A 21,921-nucleotide genomic window follows, 5' to 3' on the forward strand; every position below is an offset into this window, starting at 1 on the left:
TTTCTGACCCCTCTCAGGGGCCTTTTTGGTGACCTCTGGCAAAGGAAACCGCCAACTCATTCCGAACAGAGGAAGCGCGTGCACTCCTCATATTAGCCATTCATTGAGTGCGTTTATAGCGCGCTTTTGTGCGCTTCCTCAACAAACACACTCGCACACACACACGCGCCACTTCCAAATACAAACACAAAGGACACACACATACGCTGGGTAAAAGGAACTTTTGCATTCAAAGGAAAAGGTCCTTTGGCAGATTTTCTGATTGATAGCTATTAATTTATTTGTTGAGTTGCGCCGCTTGCCCAATGTACGGAGCCCAAACAAAATGGTCCCCGAAAGCCCGGGATATTCCGGTGTACAAGATGGGTGGTGGGAGGAGGGTGCCAGGACTTGTCACAAAATAGTCGAATTAATAAAGATTTAGATATTGTGAGCCAGAGAATTCATTGTTGCGCCCCCGCCCGCCCTCGCACGCACACAAGCCCTGAATATGTTTTCCATTGAATTCACTCACAATAGCTTAATGTGAAACAGCAGAGATCTGTTATGGCATATCATAAGGAATAAACATAATTGATGTGGCACATACTGTGCGCCGAATATTTGATACTTCCGGCCAGTAATGCCGTTCGATTGATGGCCTTATTACGAAGAAATTCGAGAGAGATCCTGGAATTGCACACGAATTGTGAGATGAACATGAACATTAACATGAATTTAATGTTTTAACAGCCAGGTTGAAGGGTTGCCGGTTTCAGTATTTAACATATCATTTAACGTTCCCCCTTATTATATTTAATTTGAATACAATTTCCCTTAAATATTTTCCCCTAAAGTGTATCACCCCAAAGGCTAGTTGACCTTCTGCCAGGATTTTGCTGTGGCTTAATTACAAATCTAAGTTAATAACTTTCTCCGAATGCCTCGAACTCTTTGGAGTAAATATTACAGAAAACGACTACATAAATGACTACATTTCCCAGTAAGTAAATATTGCGTAAGCTTGAGGAATTTCAATTAATAATTGAAATCAAAAATAGACTAATCAAATTAATCCTTCTTACACCCACAGACTTCGGTAACTTTTCATCATCATTATCATCACCAGCAGAAGCAGTAGCATGTTTAAATCCTTCGCTGCGACTGGCTTAAAGCGACACCTTTAAAGCCCAACAAGACGGCGAGGGCCATCAGGATGATGAAGGCGAAAGTTGGCTAATTACTGCTTGGCATGTGGCTTATGACATTAAAATCTATGGATACACGCCAGTGGGCTTTAGGGGGCGTGTGCGCGGCCACACAACCCGTTCGATGCTCGAAATGAAAAGTTAAATTATTTCAGGTGAAATTAAAAATCATATTCCGCCCGGCGGCAACGGCGGCGGCCATAATAAAAGTTTTCCGCATAATAGAAAGTTTTATTCTAGAGCACGGAAAATGAAAGGAAATTCATAAATTTCAAAATTGATCAGAGAGAAATCAATTTAAGAGGGGCGTAAATTTTAGCCCAAAAAGGCCACCAGGAAGAACTGTCGTCGTGCCTTACTTATAGGCGTGTTTCCCACGCTATGTGGCTTTCCCTACCTCCTCCCTTTCCCGGGGTGTGTATGTGCAGTCATAGATAATCAAATTTGGCACTAATTCACAGCAGACACGCAAAGCATAAATAAACTTGCCATAGTCTGTCTCCCCATCATCGCTTTAGTCGATTTTTCCATTCGTTTCGTATACGTTTTCTACTTTTTTTTAAGGTTGTTTTCCAACCGCAACACAAAAAACCAACATTGGCATAACAAAAATAGTTGCGACACTTTCCCATGGCCTGACATTTGAATACCCTAGTGGATAACGAAACATATTGTCCTCGTTTTTTTATAATGCGTGACATCTCTATCAGACGTTTTATTATCTGCAATAGTAGTAGGTGAGCGGAAATAGATAAATTATTCAATTATTTTATCTAATAACCAGAAATCTGTGTTACATGTTGGAAAAGATTTATGGTTTAAACTGATAAAGTAAACAGTCAGAATTTTAGCAAAAAGAAAGAGTGAAATTTAATATTTTAATTACATTAAAAAGGGCTTTTAAATATTAATTATTACACCTGCGTTTTTAAAGTCTTGTTTTGTATTAAATATTAACTTAACAATTTTTTTATAATGGAAACCAGTTAAATTAGACTAAATATTCAAGGGAAACCTTATTTATTAACAATTAAAGCCTTACAATACGATAATCTTAGCCATAATCCAACTTAAAGTAGGAAAAATTAACCCTCTAATGAAGAGCTTCACTTTAAACCCGCAAAATTCTAAGGAATACCCAAGGATAAAGCCATTTTAGATGCTCCGTTAAATTTGATAGCATTATTTCAATCCTCCTCCCACCACCCCTCTTTACAGAATTTCTTTCTAGTTTTCCATTCCCTCTTATATTTTTTTTGCCATCATTTCCATTCACATCTTGCACAGAAATGTCAAGCAACCTCTGTCATTGCCCTCACTTCTGTATGCCGAAAAAAATAAAGAAATTGTCTAAAAAAAAAGTACAGCAAAAAATAGTGCAAAAACCCGGCGACAGCTAACTTCAACAGCAAAGCACCCACCACCAGGCACCACCACCCACCAGAAACCACGGCCAAAACAAATTGAAAATGGGTGAACAAAGCCGGGCAAATATGAGTTGGGGGAAAACGGCAAGCAGGGATGAATAAAAATTGGTGTCATGTCTGCTATGGCTATGCCTCATTTAAAAGTGCATGCTAAAGTTGCCAACGTGGCGTATGAGTAACATACTCCAAATAGAGAACGGAAAGAACGGCAGAATTATGCGCAAAAGCCAAAAGCATAACAATAATTTGTTAGCAGCGCAACGCAAAAAAAAACCACAGCAACATAACTGCAGTCATAGTGGGTCTATAGTGAGGGGGCCCTGTCATTTTGGTTTATTGACTTTGGCGAATAGTTGTCGGTTGAGGTAATAACATCAATGCAGTTGCCATTTTTTTTAAGAGCCACCACCCCCTTAACCACTGCCCACTGTGAAATTTACAATCTTTCGCCCACTTTTCCTCATACTTTTTTTTTTTTGTGGTTTTTGCTACGCGCCTGCCCTGTCGATGGGCATTGCATTTTATTAGCAACTATTACACGTCCCCGAAGGAGCCCAGCGACAGGCCACGGCGGACCACATAAAGGCAAGAATTATTATAATGTGATTATTATTATGATTATGCGATCGTTATCGTAAATAATTTTCAATGCTTCGCATGTGCTTCGACTACAATTTGCCCCCTTTTTCTCTTCTCACTCTCCACACCATTTCCGCCTGCTTATGGAAATCCGTTTTGGCTTTTCTTTTCGCCGTCGTCTTGGCCACGTTTATGACAAAAACATGAAAATGTAACTATCGGCCAGCGAAATTATCACATACTAAGTCAGCTACTTAGGACATTTTGCCCTATGCAGCAGTTCATAAAGCAAAATGCAAAATGAGCAAAAGAAAGCTCATCATCATTTTCGCCACGATTTCAAGAGCTAAAAAACTATGGAAATGCAAATTAGATGAAAATGCGAGACACAAAGAAATGCGGTTGGATAAAACGGCAAAAGTTGTCTATACGGTATGGTGAACATTAAGATTGTAACGTAAAGTTATGGAGGGGAAATAGAGCAGGATATATATGTGACAGGATAAGTGAAACTTTTTGAAATTGTCTGTTGTTTAAAACGACTTTATGCTTTGAATAGGGTTTGCAATATTAGAGTACAATCAAAAGGATTTCCCTTAAATTTGGAGTCTTCTAAAATTAAATATTTAATAACTTTCTAAATTACCTTTAACGTAACGTTTTTTTTTTTTTTGATTTTATTGTAAATTTTAAAATTCACATAATCTTTTTCTTTTGTAGTAGTTACAAATTTTACATTTACACAAATATTGCCATAAAAGTGATTTAACTGAAATGTTGTCGGCGCAAAAATTGATATTTCAGTTTTTGGCCTAATTAGTGGCGAGCGCGCTGACAACTGAAATGAACTGCTAATTAAGGCTAATAACCTAATAAGCGAGTTATCAACCGCCGGATTCATTACCGCTGGCATTCAAATGCTGCACATAATTGCGGAAATCATTATTCAAACTGTTGCAACTTCGAAATGTATATGTACATGGAATTATTTACATACATACAATTTCAGAAATTAAATAAAGGATATATAATTTTACAAACTTTCTATATAGCAAATAGAATTAAATCTCAGCTTCTTATCTGTTGTAGTTGCTCTTTCTTGGTGCAATCTCTGGGTCCTTTGCTTGTCGCCTTTACTGACAGTTAACGCAGAGCGAGAAAAATATTTCAGTTTCACATGAAGCGGAAAAATGGCGAAAATAGATAGCAAAGGAGTACGACCTCCGGCCCTGGCTCAGAGGTGGTAGAAAATACGCAAGCAAGGCGAAGCAGCGAGGCAGCATCAACTAATCGCCTAATGGTCACTTTGCAGATAATTACCAAGGCTTATAGTTGCTTGTAGGATTATGGGGCGCGGCGAAACGGAAGCCTCGGACCAGGACGAACACGAGACAGTCGTGGCAGGACAGCTTCAAATGCGGACAGGACAGCTGAATTCGGCCAGCAAATGGGAGTCGAAGGACGAAGGAGTAAGCAGGGGCTTTTGGCATTCGCGCATGCAACAAGCTCACATCTCAAAGGGTCATAACTTAGAATAGAAAAGCTATGGGAAACACTGGAAACAAAATGGTAGTATAAAAAGTAACACAAATAAATAATTTCTAACTAAAAGGTTATAACTACAAAGATTTTTGTTTTATTGATTATAATTAAGTGATCTAATTTTTGTATAGAAAGTTGTTTCATAAATATTTTTAAATTTTTTCTAAATTATGTTTGTTTTTTTTTAATTTTTATCATAGGAATACACTATAGATACACATTAAATTTTTTTTAAATTTATTGTTATACATACTCTTATTATCTGTCTGTTTTGTTTTTTTCTCTGTAACCCTAATTGGATTATACACTTTTTTGCACAAGTGTACATTAGGAAGAGCAAAGGCATTGCCTTTGCAAAAAAAAAAAAAAGGAAATCAGGATAGAGGAAATGTTAAGGAGCTGCTGAACATAAAGCCTTTGCCAGAAAGAATGTCCGGGAATGGGTGTAAATGAGAGAGGAGGAGCCCTCGAAGTGCGAACGAAGTGTTTAGGCCAGCTTTGCCATCCTCTATCCTTCTGCTATTCCCTCTCCAGGGACATCTGCCAATCTGTAAGGAACTAGACTCAATTAGGTCACATTAGGATTTGCGTGGTTTAATTAACTCAAATTGGTTGCACGGACTGCAAACACCGATTCGGGCACAGTGTGTCCCCGCCTTTGACAAAATCTATTTCCATTTCCTCATCGCAGAAGAAGACTGAAGGGGAAAATTGGGTTATCTTTCTGTGGCATTGGAGACAGAAGATGGTTACGTAAGATTTGCGAGGTATTGGTCAGGGCATTACATAGAAATTGGCTTAAACATGTGCCAGAGGATTATTTTAACAATACTTTAAGCATATTTGAGAATTACTAAATACCTAATCAAAGTGAATAAAAATATATTAAAAAGAAAATTCTCTCTTTAGCACTGAAAGAACATATACTTAAAGTAAAGATTTTCCCAAGAATATAGCTCCTGTTGTTGAAATACTTGCAAAAATTAAACTTAAACGTTATTCTGCGAAGGCAGACATCAAAGGACCAATTTCTTAAAATGCTCCCTTTAAATTATATATGGTCCAAGCCATCGACTTTCGTTTACCGTTTTTGCCTATAATAAAAGGAGTTTCTTGTTGCCAACTTTTATTTATTTTTGTTCGCTTTTTTTTGCGATTGCACGTGGCTAAAAGGTGGGTTCAACGGCAGCAACAAAGGCACCACCGAAAAACTACTCGAGAAACAACCGGGCAAAGTGGACTTGAAAAAGTTGGAGCACTTGAGCGTCGTCAGCATGTGTAATAAAGGTTATTTATGTATATTTTACCGCCGCCCTCCGTTGCACCGGAAAAGCCCACCCACTCGAGAGTCTTGAGAGCTCTGGCCTGGTCCGGCCCGAGATTTATTTCGGCCATCTAGCTTAGCAATTAGACGAATGAAAAGTTTGTGCTACTGCCGCTCATATAAATGCTAATTTGGAAGAACAAAAAAAATACGACAAAAAACTGCCGAAATTGCAATTTGGACTGCAGCTCATTACGCGAAAGGAGGAAAATAAATTAAAATTCAAAAGGTGACACGGCATTAAGCTCAAGCTGCCAAGCACCTTGTGCCAAAGTGTCGAAACGGAAGTAATAAGTGATAAAACGGAAGCACAAAGACAAGCAGGCGACAGCGGTGGAGGAGAAGGCCAAGATGGAGGAGTGGGAGATCGAGGTGGGGGTGGGGCAACGCCTCCACACCGGATGCGCCATGCAGCGCTAGAAAACTATTGTCAAAGCTAATCTCAAAAAAAAAAAGAGGAAATAATAAGCTAAAGCCAAGTGGTCCGACTTAACGATACCCGGTTTTAAAGATTTCTGATCTTTTTAATGAAAACATGTAAAAATATTTTCATATTTTACTGATAAAATTTCACCATATCGCTTCCTTTTAAATTGTATTTAAATAATTTATATTATACCTCCTTTTTCAACTATAATATCTTACACGTCAAACAACGATAAAAAAAAATACTTCTAGATAAAGTTCGATATATTAAACGTACTAATCGATAGCCTATAAGAATGTATCAACGATATCTAAGTCAAATATCTGGGTGAATTTTCTTATTATGTTTTTAAAACAGGAAAAACCCCAGTTAAGAGCTTTTAATAAGAGAAAATTAAAAGAGTCAAAGGGAACTATGCAGGGAACACCTTCATAGATTCCTAAAGGCTTCAAATTTCCCTGTGGCATATACAACGCGAATACAATATGGCCCCCGTGGTCTATGAGTACCGGGTATAACAATAGGAAGCCAAAAACTTGGAGGGGCGAGCTGAAGAGGTGGCAAATTGACATGCAGCAATCGACCTTTATTAAAAAGTTTTTTTTTTCGCCAACCGCCAAACCAACCAGGAAACCACAAAAAAAAAGACAGAGCGGGCCCCAAGACGCAATATATATGGGAAAACTTCCACTCACTTTTCCAGCAACCCCAACCCCGATCCCTGCGGAAAACACATCTGAGGGTGACCCCTCGGGGCACCGCTGGCAAACCAATAGAAAAATGTTTGTTTGTGGCAGCATCAGGAGTCGAAGCAGCCGTAGCAGCAGCAGTTGACGCTGTTGTCCTTCTCGTAAAAAAAGTAGGAAGAGGGAACCCGGAGAACCAGGACCCCAAGCGATGACAATAGCTTATTGACAGATTATTCAACTGTTGGCACATATTGCCGCCATAGTTTGGCACCATCGGGCACTGGCAGCAACAACACAGGGCACAGGGCCAACAAATCAACCGGCAACATCCAACAAATCGACAAGCGGTTCAAGCAAATAATTAAAAAAGTTGCCAATATTAAAACTGAGCCATCAGGAACCCTAGCAGAGTTTCTCAGGGGTGAAGACTGAAGATTAAATGGTTGGCAGTCTTCACACGAAGTCCTTCAAATGGCCTTTTCAAGGTTGGAAAGTTGCTAGTGAATTGGTAAAAGTACTTCCAAAAAATCATTTGCTAAGTGCCATAAATAAAACTAAAGGAATATTTAAATTAAGTCATGTTTAAACCATGTATTTTCGATGAAAAAATTAAGGTAAGTGTAACTAACGAGGTTTTAAATTGAAGGATATATTGAAAAAGTCTAGCTTATTTTTCCCGTATTATTTAAAGCTCTGACTTTAAATGTACTTAATCATACTCAAATAAAAAATATTCGCAAGAGATGACAAAGACTCATTAAATCAGTGATAAGGTGCAATTCAAGAAGAAAGGAACCGAATGTGATTCAACGATTATATCTTTTAGAGATAAGAAACGCGTATGAAAACCCGGCCGCAGTCCACCAATTGCTCATTAGTGGGTTAATACCTTTCAGAGCTAAACATAAATCGAGTTATTTTCATTATAATTTTGTGACTTTTGTGAACACATCTATCTCAGCAAGTCTAGAATATACATTATTAAAATGGCACAATCCGACGACTCGATATGGGGCACTAGCAAAGCTGAGCCAAGTGTGGAGAAAATGGTACCAGCTCGCCGTGCCTCCGAGTATAATATGAAACATAAAAATCGCGGCCAGGCTTTGATCTTCAACCAAATGCACTATGATGACGAGACAGCCTGTGCAGGAGCAGAAGTGGATTCCAATAACCTTGAACGGGAGCTTAAGCGACTCGACTTCCATGTATCCGTTTATGAGGACTATCGCTATGAGCAGATCCAGCAGACGATCAATGAAGTGGCAGCACAAGATCATAGCGACAGTGACTGCATTCTGGTGGCTGTGCTCTCCCACGGCGAACAGGGCCACATCAGCGCCGAGGACCCTGTAGAGTACATCTGGAATCCCTTCACATCCGATAATTGCCCATCCTTGGCCGGCAAACCCAAATTGTTCTTTATCCAAACCTCCCAGGGCACGAGATTGATGGAAGGAACCGCATTGAAGTTCTATTCCCTTGAGTCGGATGTTGACTTTTTGATCGCATACTCCACGATCTCTGGATTCTTTTGGCGTAACACGAAAAAGGGCTCAGTTTTCATCCAGAGTCTGTGCGCCGAACTGGAGGAGAATGGCAAGCTGCTGGACTTGCTTACTCTGCTCACCTTTGTCTGCCAGCGGGTCACCAATTTCGAGTCTCACCCACCGGATAATGGCATGCAGCAAATATCTTGCATCGCCACAACGCTGACCCGTATTTTGCGATTCGAAGACAAGTAGATAATCCACTTTACGAAAATTTTTATCATTTTAAATACCATATTTCTGTGTTTAAATTAAAATAAAACAAATATAAAATTGGTTGAATTAAATATACAAATTTCTTTAATAATTTAAATGTCGTATAATTTTAGATATAATGTATGAACTTTCCAAGTAGAAGTAGTTATTGTAAAAAAAATATATTTATGGGATTCCCTAAATTCGTATATTACGGTGGTAAATAATAATATGACAATAATAATAAATAAATCCGTTTCTTAGGCTTTTAAGATAAGATAGGTTAGATACATGTATCAGTGATTACTTTGTTTTCACACTTTAGATTATTCTTAATCTTATCTCATTTTTCGGAGCTCAAAATATCTCGTTTTCCCCGAACTTAACAAAAAATATGTTACCCTAGTCTACACTGCGTATGAGTAATATATTACGAGTAAAGTAATTAACAAGTAACTAAACTGATACTATTAAAAATCAATTATCTACAAATTTACTATTTATCTTACGATATTTCGAAGTCGTTAAACCATTTTCAAGTTGTTAAAATTCCGTAAAAGAATTTATTTGTTATTTTTCCAAAGCAATTTGTTTTTGGTGCTATAATCGGTCAAATTCTGTGGCTAGAGACATGAACTGCTCTGCCGCTCAGCTGGCCCCAGGGAAAGTGTCTGTCTGTTTATTGAACCCTGTGTCTTGGTCTCGCTGGCATGTGAACCCATATTCCACCCTCTATGCCCCCGGAGGAATCTCCCAGAAACACACACACTCCAGACGATGCATTCAACTGCTTTATTGCTTCTCCGTGTAAAAGTTTTTTTCTATAAAACACAATATATTTTGGTACACATAAAAGTATATGAGATATATTCAATCGCTGATTATTTAAAGACCCTAGTTGAATACTCTGATTTGGAAATTATATATATTTATCTTATTAGTGAAATTAAATTAGTAAAATGAATTTACTATGATTATCTTATGATTGCAGTTTTAAATTTTTCATATTTTTAAAGGGTATTAAAATCTCATACTAATCGTATATTTTGGCACTATCCTTGTGGGAGTGAATTCTATAAGTGTGTGGGGAATATATACATATATATCGTCGATTGTTTTGGCATATTGCGCAATATTGGCTGGGGCAACGTGGGATCCATCTGCTGCTGTTGAGTCCTTCATCTTTCCGGGCACTTGACGTATACTTAATATGCAGCTGCAACTCAAACAATCAGCCGCTGACACAGAGCTACCCTAAAAGTAAGCTCTCTGAGGGAAGGCTATCTCCATTTCCATTTCCATTTGCATTTTCACCGTGCTCCACCACCGGCAGTCACTTTGCAATCCGGGACTGATTCATGAGCCAAATCTAATAAGCATTAGGCAAGAAGAGTATAGTATATCCCAGGCTCCTCCAGCGACCTTCCTTCTGCTTCTCATTCTTCTCCTTCTCCTGCCGAATGGGTTTAGGAACCACAAAAGCCCAAAGAGCAAATGCACAAAACCAAAAAACCCAATGGAAGACAACAACAAGAGAAAAACCGAAAATAAATGAAGGAAATTCAAACAGTTTTCCAAGAGAGAGTTTGCCAAAAACCGTTTTCTTCTGACCAGCAAACACACACATACACACGTAGAAAAAATGAAGAAAATTCGAATGAGACAGAGGGTGTGGGAGTGGGAGTGGGGAGTGGAACGAGTGAACCAGTGAAAAACAAATCAAGTTGAAGTTTTCTCATTTCCATAACTAATGCAAAAATCCAATTTCTTATGCAAACATAAAATTTTCCACTCGCAATGGGCTGGCCGCCACCACCAGCAATGGGGAACAGCGGGTGGCACCGGCAATAGCGGTGGGAGCCACCATGCATGCATACTATAAAATTCAGGTCAAGCAAACCATAAAATCATTCATCATTTTCGTGTAAGTGTTGGGCTCTACACACGTACAAACACAAAACACACACACACTCATAGGAATCCTTGCCGTCCGTGAGAATGTGTGTGGGCGCTGCTGAGCTGTGTTGTGGTGGCTTTAAAAAAACGGCCGACGTTCGCATTTTCACAATAAAAATCAAAAAGCGAAAATACTCCCCCAAGAAGACCCAACCCAAATATTTTTATACACGATACACAAATAGAAAACAAAATAATAATAATAATAATAATAATAATAATAATAATAATAATAATAATAATAATAATAATGAAGGCTCTCTGAGACTGCAAAAGCGAGACAGGTGACAAGGGCCTAGATATACACACTTACTCACATCCGCACATAATTTGCATACACTGGAGGAAAACAATCGATCATTACAAGTATAATAAAAATATGTGTTGCTTAAATATATATTTTGAAGTCCAGAAGTTTATTTAATAAAATAAACTTGAACTTTAGCAGAAACCTAGCTGATACAAATAATATTTAAGGTCTTATTATAGACTTGTAGTGTCGTCCCATAAAATACAGAAACAAATCTTATAAAAATATGTAAATATTAAATATTAAGAAAACCATTTTAAGTTCGATTTTAAATCACTTAATTATATTTAAAGTGTAAAGTAAATATATCGGGAAGGAGGCAAGGGATAAGTGTCAAAAAAATTTGGCAATGCGTCGCTTTCCCTTCCCAAATTCCTTTTTTTTTTTGTATTTTGCTCAAGCCCATTTTTTATGCATCGTGAATTGTTGTTGCTGTTGTTGTGTGTGGGTGTGTGTGTGTGCGTGTGTTTGTTTTAATGGTAAATAGGGCCCACACACCCCTACAGTCCGTTTTCCCCCCTCCAATTTCCCATCCCCTTAGACCTTGTCTTTGCCTGCGTAGGCAATTTAAGCTTTGCTGACTCGACCGCCAAGGAAATTTTTTCATCTCTGTCCCTCCTATTTTATTTTTTATTTCTCAAGAACCCCCACAAACACACAAAACATTTATTTAAAAGAATTTATTGTTGTCTACCTCAGAGCATAGATAAAATAGAAGAAGTAGCCTGAAGTGGGAGCATAATAAAAGTTCAATTTAAATTCGTTTAGAATTCTTCGTTCCTTTTTTTTTTTTGTACATTTTTGCTATCTTAATTGCCGTCAATATTGCCCACAAATCAAATAAATTATACTCGAACTGAGGAATCGCCCATCTATACAAGTAAATTGAAAATTGCCTTTTTGTCAATTTAAATAAATCTAAGAAAAGTCCCAAAAGAGAGGAAATTTAGAGAAAGCCATTGGCCTTCTATTGTCCCAGTTTATGTATTTTCTTTTTTTAAATTCTCAGAAAACCCAAAGTGATTTTTGGTTTAAAAAAGAAAATTTGAATGAATAAGTTATAATTGAATACTATATATTTATTTCAATTAAAAATTTCAGTTGAAAGTCCTTGCCCAACTGGACTCCTCTCATACTCAATGATAAACTCTTGACTCTTGAAACCCAAAGGCTTCAACTAATTACGAAATGAAAGTCAAATAATTCGATCATTGGGAAAATTGCAACCAAACAAACTTATCAACTTTCGAGCGAGGTTATGTGGAAAGTCCGCCAGCAAAAATCGCCCAGCCAATCGCACAATGAACCAATTTAGGTTAGAGTTTTCTATGTTCACACACACACACACACACGCAGACTTGCCTGCAAGTTGATAACTTAATTTTTTAGCATCAACACTAACGGAAGTTGTTCGATGATGTGATATATACTTTTTCCTTTCACCCCATCTATGTATGTGGCCACTAATTTGGTCAATTGCAACCCCACCAGCCAGGCTCTCCATGGCCTCCATCGACTCCATTCTGGCACCCGGCAAGTAATTTATTTCCCTTTGGCAGCACTTTCACGAGAATGGAGCTGATGATGCCCACCATGCTAATCAAGGGCGAAAATGTCGTACAATAATTTATTATAGTTTTGCTAACCGCTAACCGCCGAGCAAGACACAGAGCACGAGTCTCCCCCGGAAAATATCCCTTATTCCCAGCCCAGCTCTCCTCGTCCCCCTACAACTCCACCTCCTGCACCCATTGTGTGTTGGGGCAAAAATTAATTGAATTTTTGTACCACAAATTCTTGAGCATTTTCTCGGCCTGGCATTTTCTGTTTAATTGCTGCCATCAGCGTGGCGGTTAAATTTTAGAACCCAAGAGCTGGAATTAGGGATGACAGAATATATTGAAATATCGGAGTAGAATTTATATTAGATCGATTAGGTATTAGTTTTAATTAAATTATATTTTAATAGACTTTCTTGAGTAAATGGAAATTTTACTTTTAATCAAACTAGAAATATACCATTATTCTATGTATTGAAGTTCACCTATCACCTTTTGCTTAAAATATCGACAAAATATTGATTTAGTTATATTTTCTGTCATTCCCAATCCTAAGCCTTTAAAACGACCACAAACTTTAATAGATATTTTAACAAATAACACGATTCTCCTTTATATTAAAAATATATAGAAATTTATAGCAATAATAGTCTTAACACAAACTATTTCTTTACGTTTCACATCCCTAATTAGAAGTAGCCAGGCAACCCAAGGCCTTGTGTCGGTTATTGTCCTTGCAGCTCACTCGACAGTCCCCGCCCACAACTCTTCATATTTAAAACGCATTTTTGCTATCAGAACACCCGCCCGCCCCGACCTAGTATCCTTATCATAGTTGCGGTTACTGGGGTAGGGCAGGGACTGGTTGTCTTGGGGGAAAGGTCCTTCCTTGGGTGGCTGAAGGAACAGGAGCCTTGGCTGCTTGGCTTTGCCTTGCGGTTAGGGCCGTCGGCAATCAAAGCAATTGCTTCTGCTGCTCAGGCCCCCTTTTTCTCTAATAAAATAATTGAATTGCGGCCATGTGGTAATATCTCTCCACTTCAAAGCCAATGAGCCAAATGCAATTAACCAGCAGGATCGAATAGAATGTATCAAGTGAGTCGCTGCAAACATAATTTAGATTGGAGGCTCTAGTCAACTGGAATTTTTATTTAATATTCATAAGGGAAAGGGAGAAGAGAGACTATCTAGGATTTAAGAAGTAATATTTGTAAGCAGACAACAAACAAGGCATAAGAAATTATTATTATAATTTGACTATTACTTAGGAAGGCAATAAAGTGATTTTACTTTAAATTTTTCCCTCTTCCCTAAGTGAAAAAACCGTTGAATTTCCATCAATTACCAGGGTTCTATCGAATTGCTAACTACCAAAGTACAGTCTCATCCTTGGCGCTCCATTTTGAAGTACTACAAAATTGGTATGAGAAGTTCTGCGGCGACGTAAAGGAGGATTCAAAGAAATCCAAAGTCTGAAGCCTGAAGACTACAACAAAGTCTTTGCTGTCGTCGACGCTGATGCTCCACTTTACGCATATGCAAAATATTTAAGTGCAGCCGGCAAAGAGCAAAGCAAAGCCTCAAACACACACTCGACAGGAATCCGGCAGCCCCCAGCCTACGATTCCACCTTATTGCAACCCAAAAGCCTCGTCTTTCCATATACACAAAGAGAAAAATAGGACATAATATTAGAAATTTCAGAATTAGTTATTAATATTATTTTAGATAATTCCAGAAGTTTAAATTTGAATATTTTTAAACTTAAAATTTATACAAAAAATAATATTTAAAACGTAAATAATACCTACGAATTTCAAGAGTTTACTTGACATTTTTCTACGTGCAAAGCCACATCAAACCATCTGAGGCAGACCCAATTGCAACCACGCACTCAAAAATGTTAACCGTCTTATTTTTGCCACGTTGATGATGACGGCGCTACCTTCTACCTTCTGCCACCCTGCCTCCAAAAACTCTACCACCTCCTTTTGGGTGAATGCAACACACACACACACATACTTCGAGTGCTGCACAAACATTTGCACAGTGAAACGAGGCGAATGGTGGAAAAGGGGTTGAGCGACGCCTAAATGTATGCAGCATATAATTATTGATGGAGTGTGAGCGTTAGAGCAGGCCTGAAAATGATGAGTATACTCAAGGGTTGGGGGATGAGGGGGAATGCTAGTATGCAGACTCCCTGCTAGTTAATGTTGTTAGCAGGTGCTCGAGACATTTGCATATGTTTGTGGTTCATTGCAAGTGCGAATCCATTAACATCAAGTGAAGCATTAGATGGAAAGCACTAAGAGAAATGAGTAGCTATGACAAAAGCTAAGTTTATAAATATTAAATAAATTTTTTAAAGGTAAATGAATTTAATAATTATTAGAAAAAAATTAATAAATATAAATAAAAAGCTTAAATCAAGACATAATTATATGAGAGATCACTAAGCTAATGATCGTACTTCAACTTATCTGAAAGCATTGCAATTTATACAAAAACCCAGCGACGTTCTTTACATTTTCCTTTGAAAATTCCAAATTATTTGTAAAGTGTACAGAATTTCTGGCCAGATACTAGTAGGAACCATGTTTTGGGCATGTGAAGGACCAAGATGAAGAGCTTTTGAGTAAAGGGGGAGATTCTTAAGTACCCCCAGATGCCTGGTTATAATTTTCTCATTAGTCAGCCAAAGAATTTCTATATACCGCAGAGGCAATAAATCCAAAGAATCCTGAGAAAAAAAATGGGAGCGCAAAAAAAAGAAAAAGAATTCCTAAGAAATTCTACAGACGGCAACGGAAATTGAGCGGGAATGTGAGGAGAGAGCAGATGGAGAAAAAAGTCAATATAAGGAAATTAATTTCCAAAGTCCAGGAACCAGGCTGGGGCCCCCGGGGGGGGGGGGGAGGAAGGGGAGCAGACAATCTTAAGGATTGGCGACCAACACATAAAATTCAATTAACCCGCAAACACACACACACTGGCACATACACAGAAATCAGAGAGGGGCGCTGATGGTATCCTGAGGGGAGTACAACCCCTGGCACTTGTCAGCTAACTTGAAGGAGTTACATGGACTTACACACACTGCCACACACTCCTACCCCCTTACTAACACACACATAAAAGCAATTGAAAGAACATGCGAAAAACAATAAAAAGAAATTAAGGTAAAGTAGCCAGCAAGCACGGAAGGGAGGGAGGGGGACAGACCAGTGGAAAAGGAATCATTGAATCATTTAATTAGCGTTTAGATTGCACACACACACACATACACCACACTAATGCACAGGCAGCTTATTGAATATGTAAGCATGTATGGGTGACAGGGGAAAAGACCATTTTCAATTAGTTTGCCAACCAATTTATGCGGCTACTACAAGAAACGAGCCAAAATAATGAAGGAAAGAGGATAACATAGCCTGTAAGTATGTATGTATGTGTGGTATCCTGCGAGGAGAGGTGTGTGAGTGAGTGTGTTGTGGTAGCTAGTGAAATACAGTCACTGCTTTCGTCACATTTTCAGTTAAAGAAAAGCGAGACCAGGCCAGACCAAGCATCAGAAAAAAAAGGACCGAAACTGGCCAGAAACAGAGCAAAAGAGGCCCGGCTCAGGACACACTCTTTCTCTTGGTAGCCTGAAAAGGATGAAAACCACAAAAACGGTTGCCCGGAGGGCGGCACATAAAAAAATAAAATCGTGGCTTACTTAAAGAAAAGTAATTAAAAAATAATTATAATATATGTAAAAATTATATGTCTGAATTCATATGAAATGTATGTCTAAATATCTCTTAATATTATTTATTATATTCGATCCTGCCTCGTTTCTTTCAGTGCCCTCTGTTGGCCCACTAGCAGCGTGGAACTGTAGCTCCGCTCGCAACCAAAACCACAACAAGCCAAATAAAATGTGTTCGCCTTTCTTTGGCTCGGCTCTCTTTTTTATGTGGATAAAAAAAATATATATATTATATATACACACGTTCATGTACATTTTCTTTCTGTTCTTCTCCCAGCGAGGAGCTAGCCAGATAAAGTAGAGGAGAAACATACTATAGGGGGAATGGAGGGACAAACACAAAGTAGCCGCGAGCATTTCACAAAAGAGTAAAAATTATTGATTTATTTGCTATGGTTTTATTAACCACCCACACACAGGAGGTCCTGCTGATAATTTTTGCAGGAACCGCAAATGAACAGAAACCCAGACAGACATCCTTTAACAATTATTATTCAATATTTACAGACAGATTTACATATGTGCGTGTACTATCGAGATTAATGACGTAGAAAATTTAAGTTTAATTTGTCGGAAAATTTCAGAAAAATTCACCTGATTTTGATCTTTTATGTGAAAGAAAATGGTGAAAAAGAAAGAAACCCTCTTTAAATGAAATGAATTATGGCAATCATTTTTCAGAAGCAGGTATTAATATTTTTTGATGCAAGAACTTTATATTTCCAATATCAAAAGATATTAAATTAATTATTACAATGTAAATAATTATGAAAAATAATTCATTTTGTTATATTTAAGACAATTAAGTGTCAATACCCCCCCCACATAAGACGAAATAATCCTTATTTAAAATAGTGTAAAAATATATTTACATTAATTACGATGCCATAACAGTCACTCTTTAGAAATCCATCCCCGAGGAGAAATTAATCTGAAATGAAATAAAACTGAATTCGCGATTGATTTGTGCTGCACATAAACCAAAAGACAAAAAAGGTAAAAAGTAATTTATATATTTATATACTGGCCTCATGTACAATAGATATGGAATATGTAAAATGCAAAAGCAGAGATATACAAAAAGCCAATCATATGGCGATGGCTACACATAATAAATAATGTCAACACTTACGACCCGGACTGGCTTTGAGTCCCTCGATGTTGATGGGTGGCAAATCATATATATACACAGTATTATATATGCATTGCCTGGTCAATTGAAATGGAATTGGATTCTGTCAGGGCACATATCGATAGTGTTCTGTGTCCCGGGATGAATCGCTGGGGAATAAGAGTTCTGGGATTCCAATTCATCGTTGTCATCGCATCGCAGTTGAATGACACAAATTTGTATTGCCTTTTCAAGGAATATTAATAAGCGTACCTCAACTACTGCGAAATTGACCAGTACGTCGGGTCAAAGTCCTATGCACCCCCAATAGTTATATATTTATGCCTATGGAGTGCGTGTTCAGCAGACCAAACCGCAGACAATAATGTACCATAATTATATAATAGAGCTATTACCTGAACACAAAATTGCCTTCGTCAAAGCACCAAGGCCCAGCCTTTGACCATAGCTTTTTCTTTTTGCTTTCTTTATTTTTGTTTTTGTTGCTCCTTTTTTCCTGCCTTTTGAAAAATTTACTTGATGGGTTTTCGATGCGAATTATGGTCTAGAGATGCGGTAGGCCGAAATGCAACCCCCTAAGCCAAAAAAAAAAAAAAGAGAAAACGGGACGGGAAAAAGCGCAGAGTAGACTTGGAGCCAAAAACTGTCACAGCAAATATCTTTCGACATCCCATCCGAAATGTGCCGGAATCAGTCAGACGTAGCTTAAGAGGTTCCCCCAAACACACACACACACACATACATCGAAAAAGGACTTGGGGCCAGGACACGGCCCAGATGAAGGCAAAAGACCGCACTAAAGCTATTTTAACAAGGAAAGGGACTGGAAACAACAACAGCAGCGGCAGCATTGAAGAAAAAGGGGCAAAAAAGAAACTCCATTTACGCTTGCTTAGTTCCTTTTAGTATAAAGTTTAAGCTTAATCCAGCATAAAATCAACTGGTAAATTTTTTATGTCCCCCCTGCCCGATGTCGATTGGCCCATCAAAAAGATTAAAGAGTTAAATGTTATACCCGTAGTGCCGAGCCTAAAACTATATATATGTATATATTCGCCTGGAATATTCATGCAATCTCTCTTTCTGTTGCTTTATTTTTTTATCACTCTATGCAACTGAATGGCATAATAAGCCTGTTATGATGAAAAGGACATCTGATTTAATCAATTGGCTTACAATAAATTTGTCGATGGCAACACGCTCTGGTATGGGTATAAGTTACAAAAGGCACTGCAAGAAAAATATTTATAATTAGAGGGAATTTTTAAAACCTTTTAGGTTTAATTATGTTTATTAAAAAAATAATTTGGCGTATAAATAAACGAGGAAATATTAACAAAATAAAAAGTTGATTCTGTGCCTCTCAGTTTCATAGAAATAAATAGTTTCTCACTCTTAAAATTCGTTATAACCCTTGGTAAATATTCTTGTCAAGTGCCTATATCAGTTCCGTATGACCCTATCTATGAATATTTTTTTAAAAGCTTGTAATTTACAAATTGAAAAGTACACCACTCCATAGAATCTTGCACTTGAACTCTCCCTAAACTAAAAACAAAGCTTAACATAATATTTCAGTGCACGCAATGGACACATGCATATGGTTCTTACCTGAGCCCTGATCCGGAATCTGGTTCTGGTTCTGATTCTGATTCTGATTCTGGCTCCACCTCCAATGACCAGGTGCGGGTGCGTGCAGCAGATGGCGGAAGCACGTCTGCCGGCCATTTTGTTTGGAATGTGAAATCAAACCGGAAATGTTGAAATATGCAGCGTGGCTCTGACTCCTCACTCAACGGCATACCCACACCCCAACATCCGTTTATTTCCCTCCCTCTCATTTTGGCCACTTGCATTGTGTTGCGTTGTTGACTATTCGATTTTGACGTTGTTGGCTGGTGTCGACAGGCCTTGCTCTAAAGGCCACATTAAATGTCATCTGCCATGTGCCAGAGATTTGTCTTGATTTTAAATAAAATACGAAATTCGAGAAGCACTTGAAAAGTCACTTGACAAGCTTCGCTAAGCTTCCGGTTCTGTCTGTCTCTGTGTCTATGGGTGCGAGCGTGTGTGTTGTGGCCTCAAAGATTACCAAGAAATCGGCTCAGGATCTGGAAAATCGGCTCACTTGAAAAGTTTAAATACTAATACCAAAATTAAATTATGAACCATTCTCTTCAACTGAAAAACATTTCATTCAGCAAATTGAAAGCTTAGTCCACACAACAATGACTCATTTTCGACAGAAAATCAATCGGGCAAATGGAAACGTTGAAATAATCTCAAAACTGAGACAAAAGTGTTTCCAATGCATTGAATTTAAGATGATTTTAGTATAAGAAAACTCATGAAAAGCTTATTTATCATTGTCCATAGCTAGCTTATAAAGCAAAAGGAATTTATTCTAATTAATTTTAGGCTTCTCTCGCATTTCCATTATCATTCTTCATAATTATTTCGTTTTGAAACTTTATTCAGGCATAAAAATTCTTTATTATAGACACTGCCTAACCAGCTCGTTATTCAATTACCAAGTATTTTTTCCCCTTTTCCTGCTGACTTTTCTCCATCAAATGCACCAGTATCCTTCCAGCTTAGACTTCAATCCATCTAAGATTCTGACTTTGGCTTTTTCTCCCCTCTGCACAGGCAAACATAATTTCTTTTGGGAAGAAACACTTTCAACTTTCCATCGGGTCCATTGATCTGGCCTGCATCAAAAGTTGAACCTGACTTGGTAGTTCACTCTTTTTCACCCTGCGCCCTTTTTACTATTATAAACTGATTTATTGGTTCATTTTCAGGCGCCTGGGTAAAGGACTAAGTGCAGCTAGCAGTCAGTGAAAAGTCGAGGTGGAGTTGGGGAAAATCTGTGCCAGTGGCAAAGGGAAGACGAGTATACAAGGTAAATTAGATTTGGCACTGCCTTGATGATGATGCATGCGACAAGTGAGTTAAATTTTCAGTTCAGGTGAGAAGGCCTTAAGATGTATGTATGAGTGTGTGTGTGTGTGTGTGAGCTCAAAGGGGTTGCCAGAGGAGGGAGGTGTGCTGGAACAATAAGAGCAACAGACGGACGAACGTAACTTTAAGCCGATATCAAATCTTTCAATAATTAATATAGCACACCGGCAGCCCCAACCAACCCCACGACAGCCATTGGGAAAGGAGCTGGCTGGGCAAACAAACGCCGGCTCATAAATAAACACACAGAACGTTTCAGTTGGTAAAGTTTTCCATGCCGTGCACACACACTGCCGAAAATCCACACACTTACCACACCACACACTTACCAGTAGAGGGAAATTTACCAATGGCCAGATGAGAATATTTGGCAAAAGGAAACAATATATTGCGTAAAGTAAACAAAATAATATTTTTATTGCTGAAATCTAGTTGGAGAAGTTTCGGTGTTTGGGGATATTGATGATTAAAGGATCTATAAATTATGTTTTACTTAAAATCAATAAATATATTTGTTAAAAAATTGGATAATTTATTTATTTTGATTAGCATTACCAGCTAAAATAAAAGTTAAACGATTTTCTAAACCTTAATTAAGTTAACAATGAAAATATAAATTGAGCTACATATTATAAGGATATTTTTCTCGCTAATACCTGACTGGAGGTCCTTATATTGCTTGATAATTTGAAGCTTGTATTTTTCAAGAATTTTATATATTTCTATATTTTTCGAGAAATTAAAACTTACGTATCTCTATGATATAAAATAAATAATAATACATCTCCCTTTTTTTGCCAAGTGTTCAACTGCCACACATCAGCACGTGTTCATTTCCGGCTACAGCGTTTACCATGCATATCCTGCGCTGTATCCTTGGCCAGCCAACAAGGACTCTCCTTCTGTTTTCTACTGGCAGTCTGCTCTGTTGTTTGGCATCCTGTAAGCCTGTAGCTTTTCCAATGGCGGCGACGTCTGCCTAAGCCGTGCTCCACCGTCGATACAGGGACCGGCTTTCAGATTTAATTTTAATTAGGTGCTATTGAATTTATAAATTTTTCAGTTGCTGTCGCCGGTCCTGCGTCCTCAGCTCAGCTCCTCCTCGCCGCACACGGCAAACTTTCGCAGCCACGCAGGACGAAAGTTTGTGCGAGGGAAACGAATCCCTGCCGAAAGCCTGCCTGTTGCCTGACACTAATAACAATAATCGCAAATTGTATTTTCATGAATTTTCAACTTGTAATTACTAATATTTCAATATACATATACACACAAATACTACATAATCTATATATATATATATATATATATATATATATGTGTATA

General features: G+C 38.0%; 2 protein-coding genes across 4 annotated transcripts in view; one reads left to right on the forward strand and one right to left on the reverse strand.

Annotated features, from left to right (window-relative positions):
- Positions 1-19,682, reverse strand: part of LOC108076854 (uncharacterized) — a 100,192-nt gene extending 80,510 nt beyond the window's left edge. Inside the window, exons 1-2 of one of the 3 annotated variants that reach the window (XM_017169973.3) lie at positions 19,243-19,682; positions 9,990-10,373 (exon numbers count right to left, since the gene is read on the reverse strand). In XM_017169973.3, the coding sequence (XP_017025462.1) occupies positions 10,290-10,373; positions 19,243-19,359 (201 nt within the window). In that variant the 5' untranslated portion in view covers positions 19,360-19,682 and the 3' untranslated portion in view covers positions 9,990-10,289. Of the gene's footprint in view, positions 1-9,989; positions 10,374-19,242 lie in introns of those variants that run through there. The other 2 variants (XM_070283206.1, XM_070283207.1) reach the window with 2 other exon arrangements.
- Positions 8,131-8,920, forward strand: LOC108076853 (caspase drICE-like). Its single transcript, XM_017169883.3, has one exon. The coding sequence runs from the start codon at positions 8,162-8,164 to the stop codon at positions 8,918-8,920; it is 759 nt and encodes a 252-aa protein (XP_017025372.1). The 5' UTR covers positions 8,131-8,161.
- Positions 19,683-21,921: the final 2,239 nt, after the last annotated feature.

Source organism: Drosophila kikkawai, chromosome 2L (assembly GCF_030179895.1).
Source record: "Drosophila kikkawai strain 14028-0561.14 chromosome 2L, DkikHiC1v2, whole genome shotgun sequence".
Classification (NCBI taxonomy): domain Eukaryota; kingdom Metazoa; phylum Arthropoda; class Insecta; order Diptera; family Drosophilidae; genus Drosophila; species Drosophila kikkawai.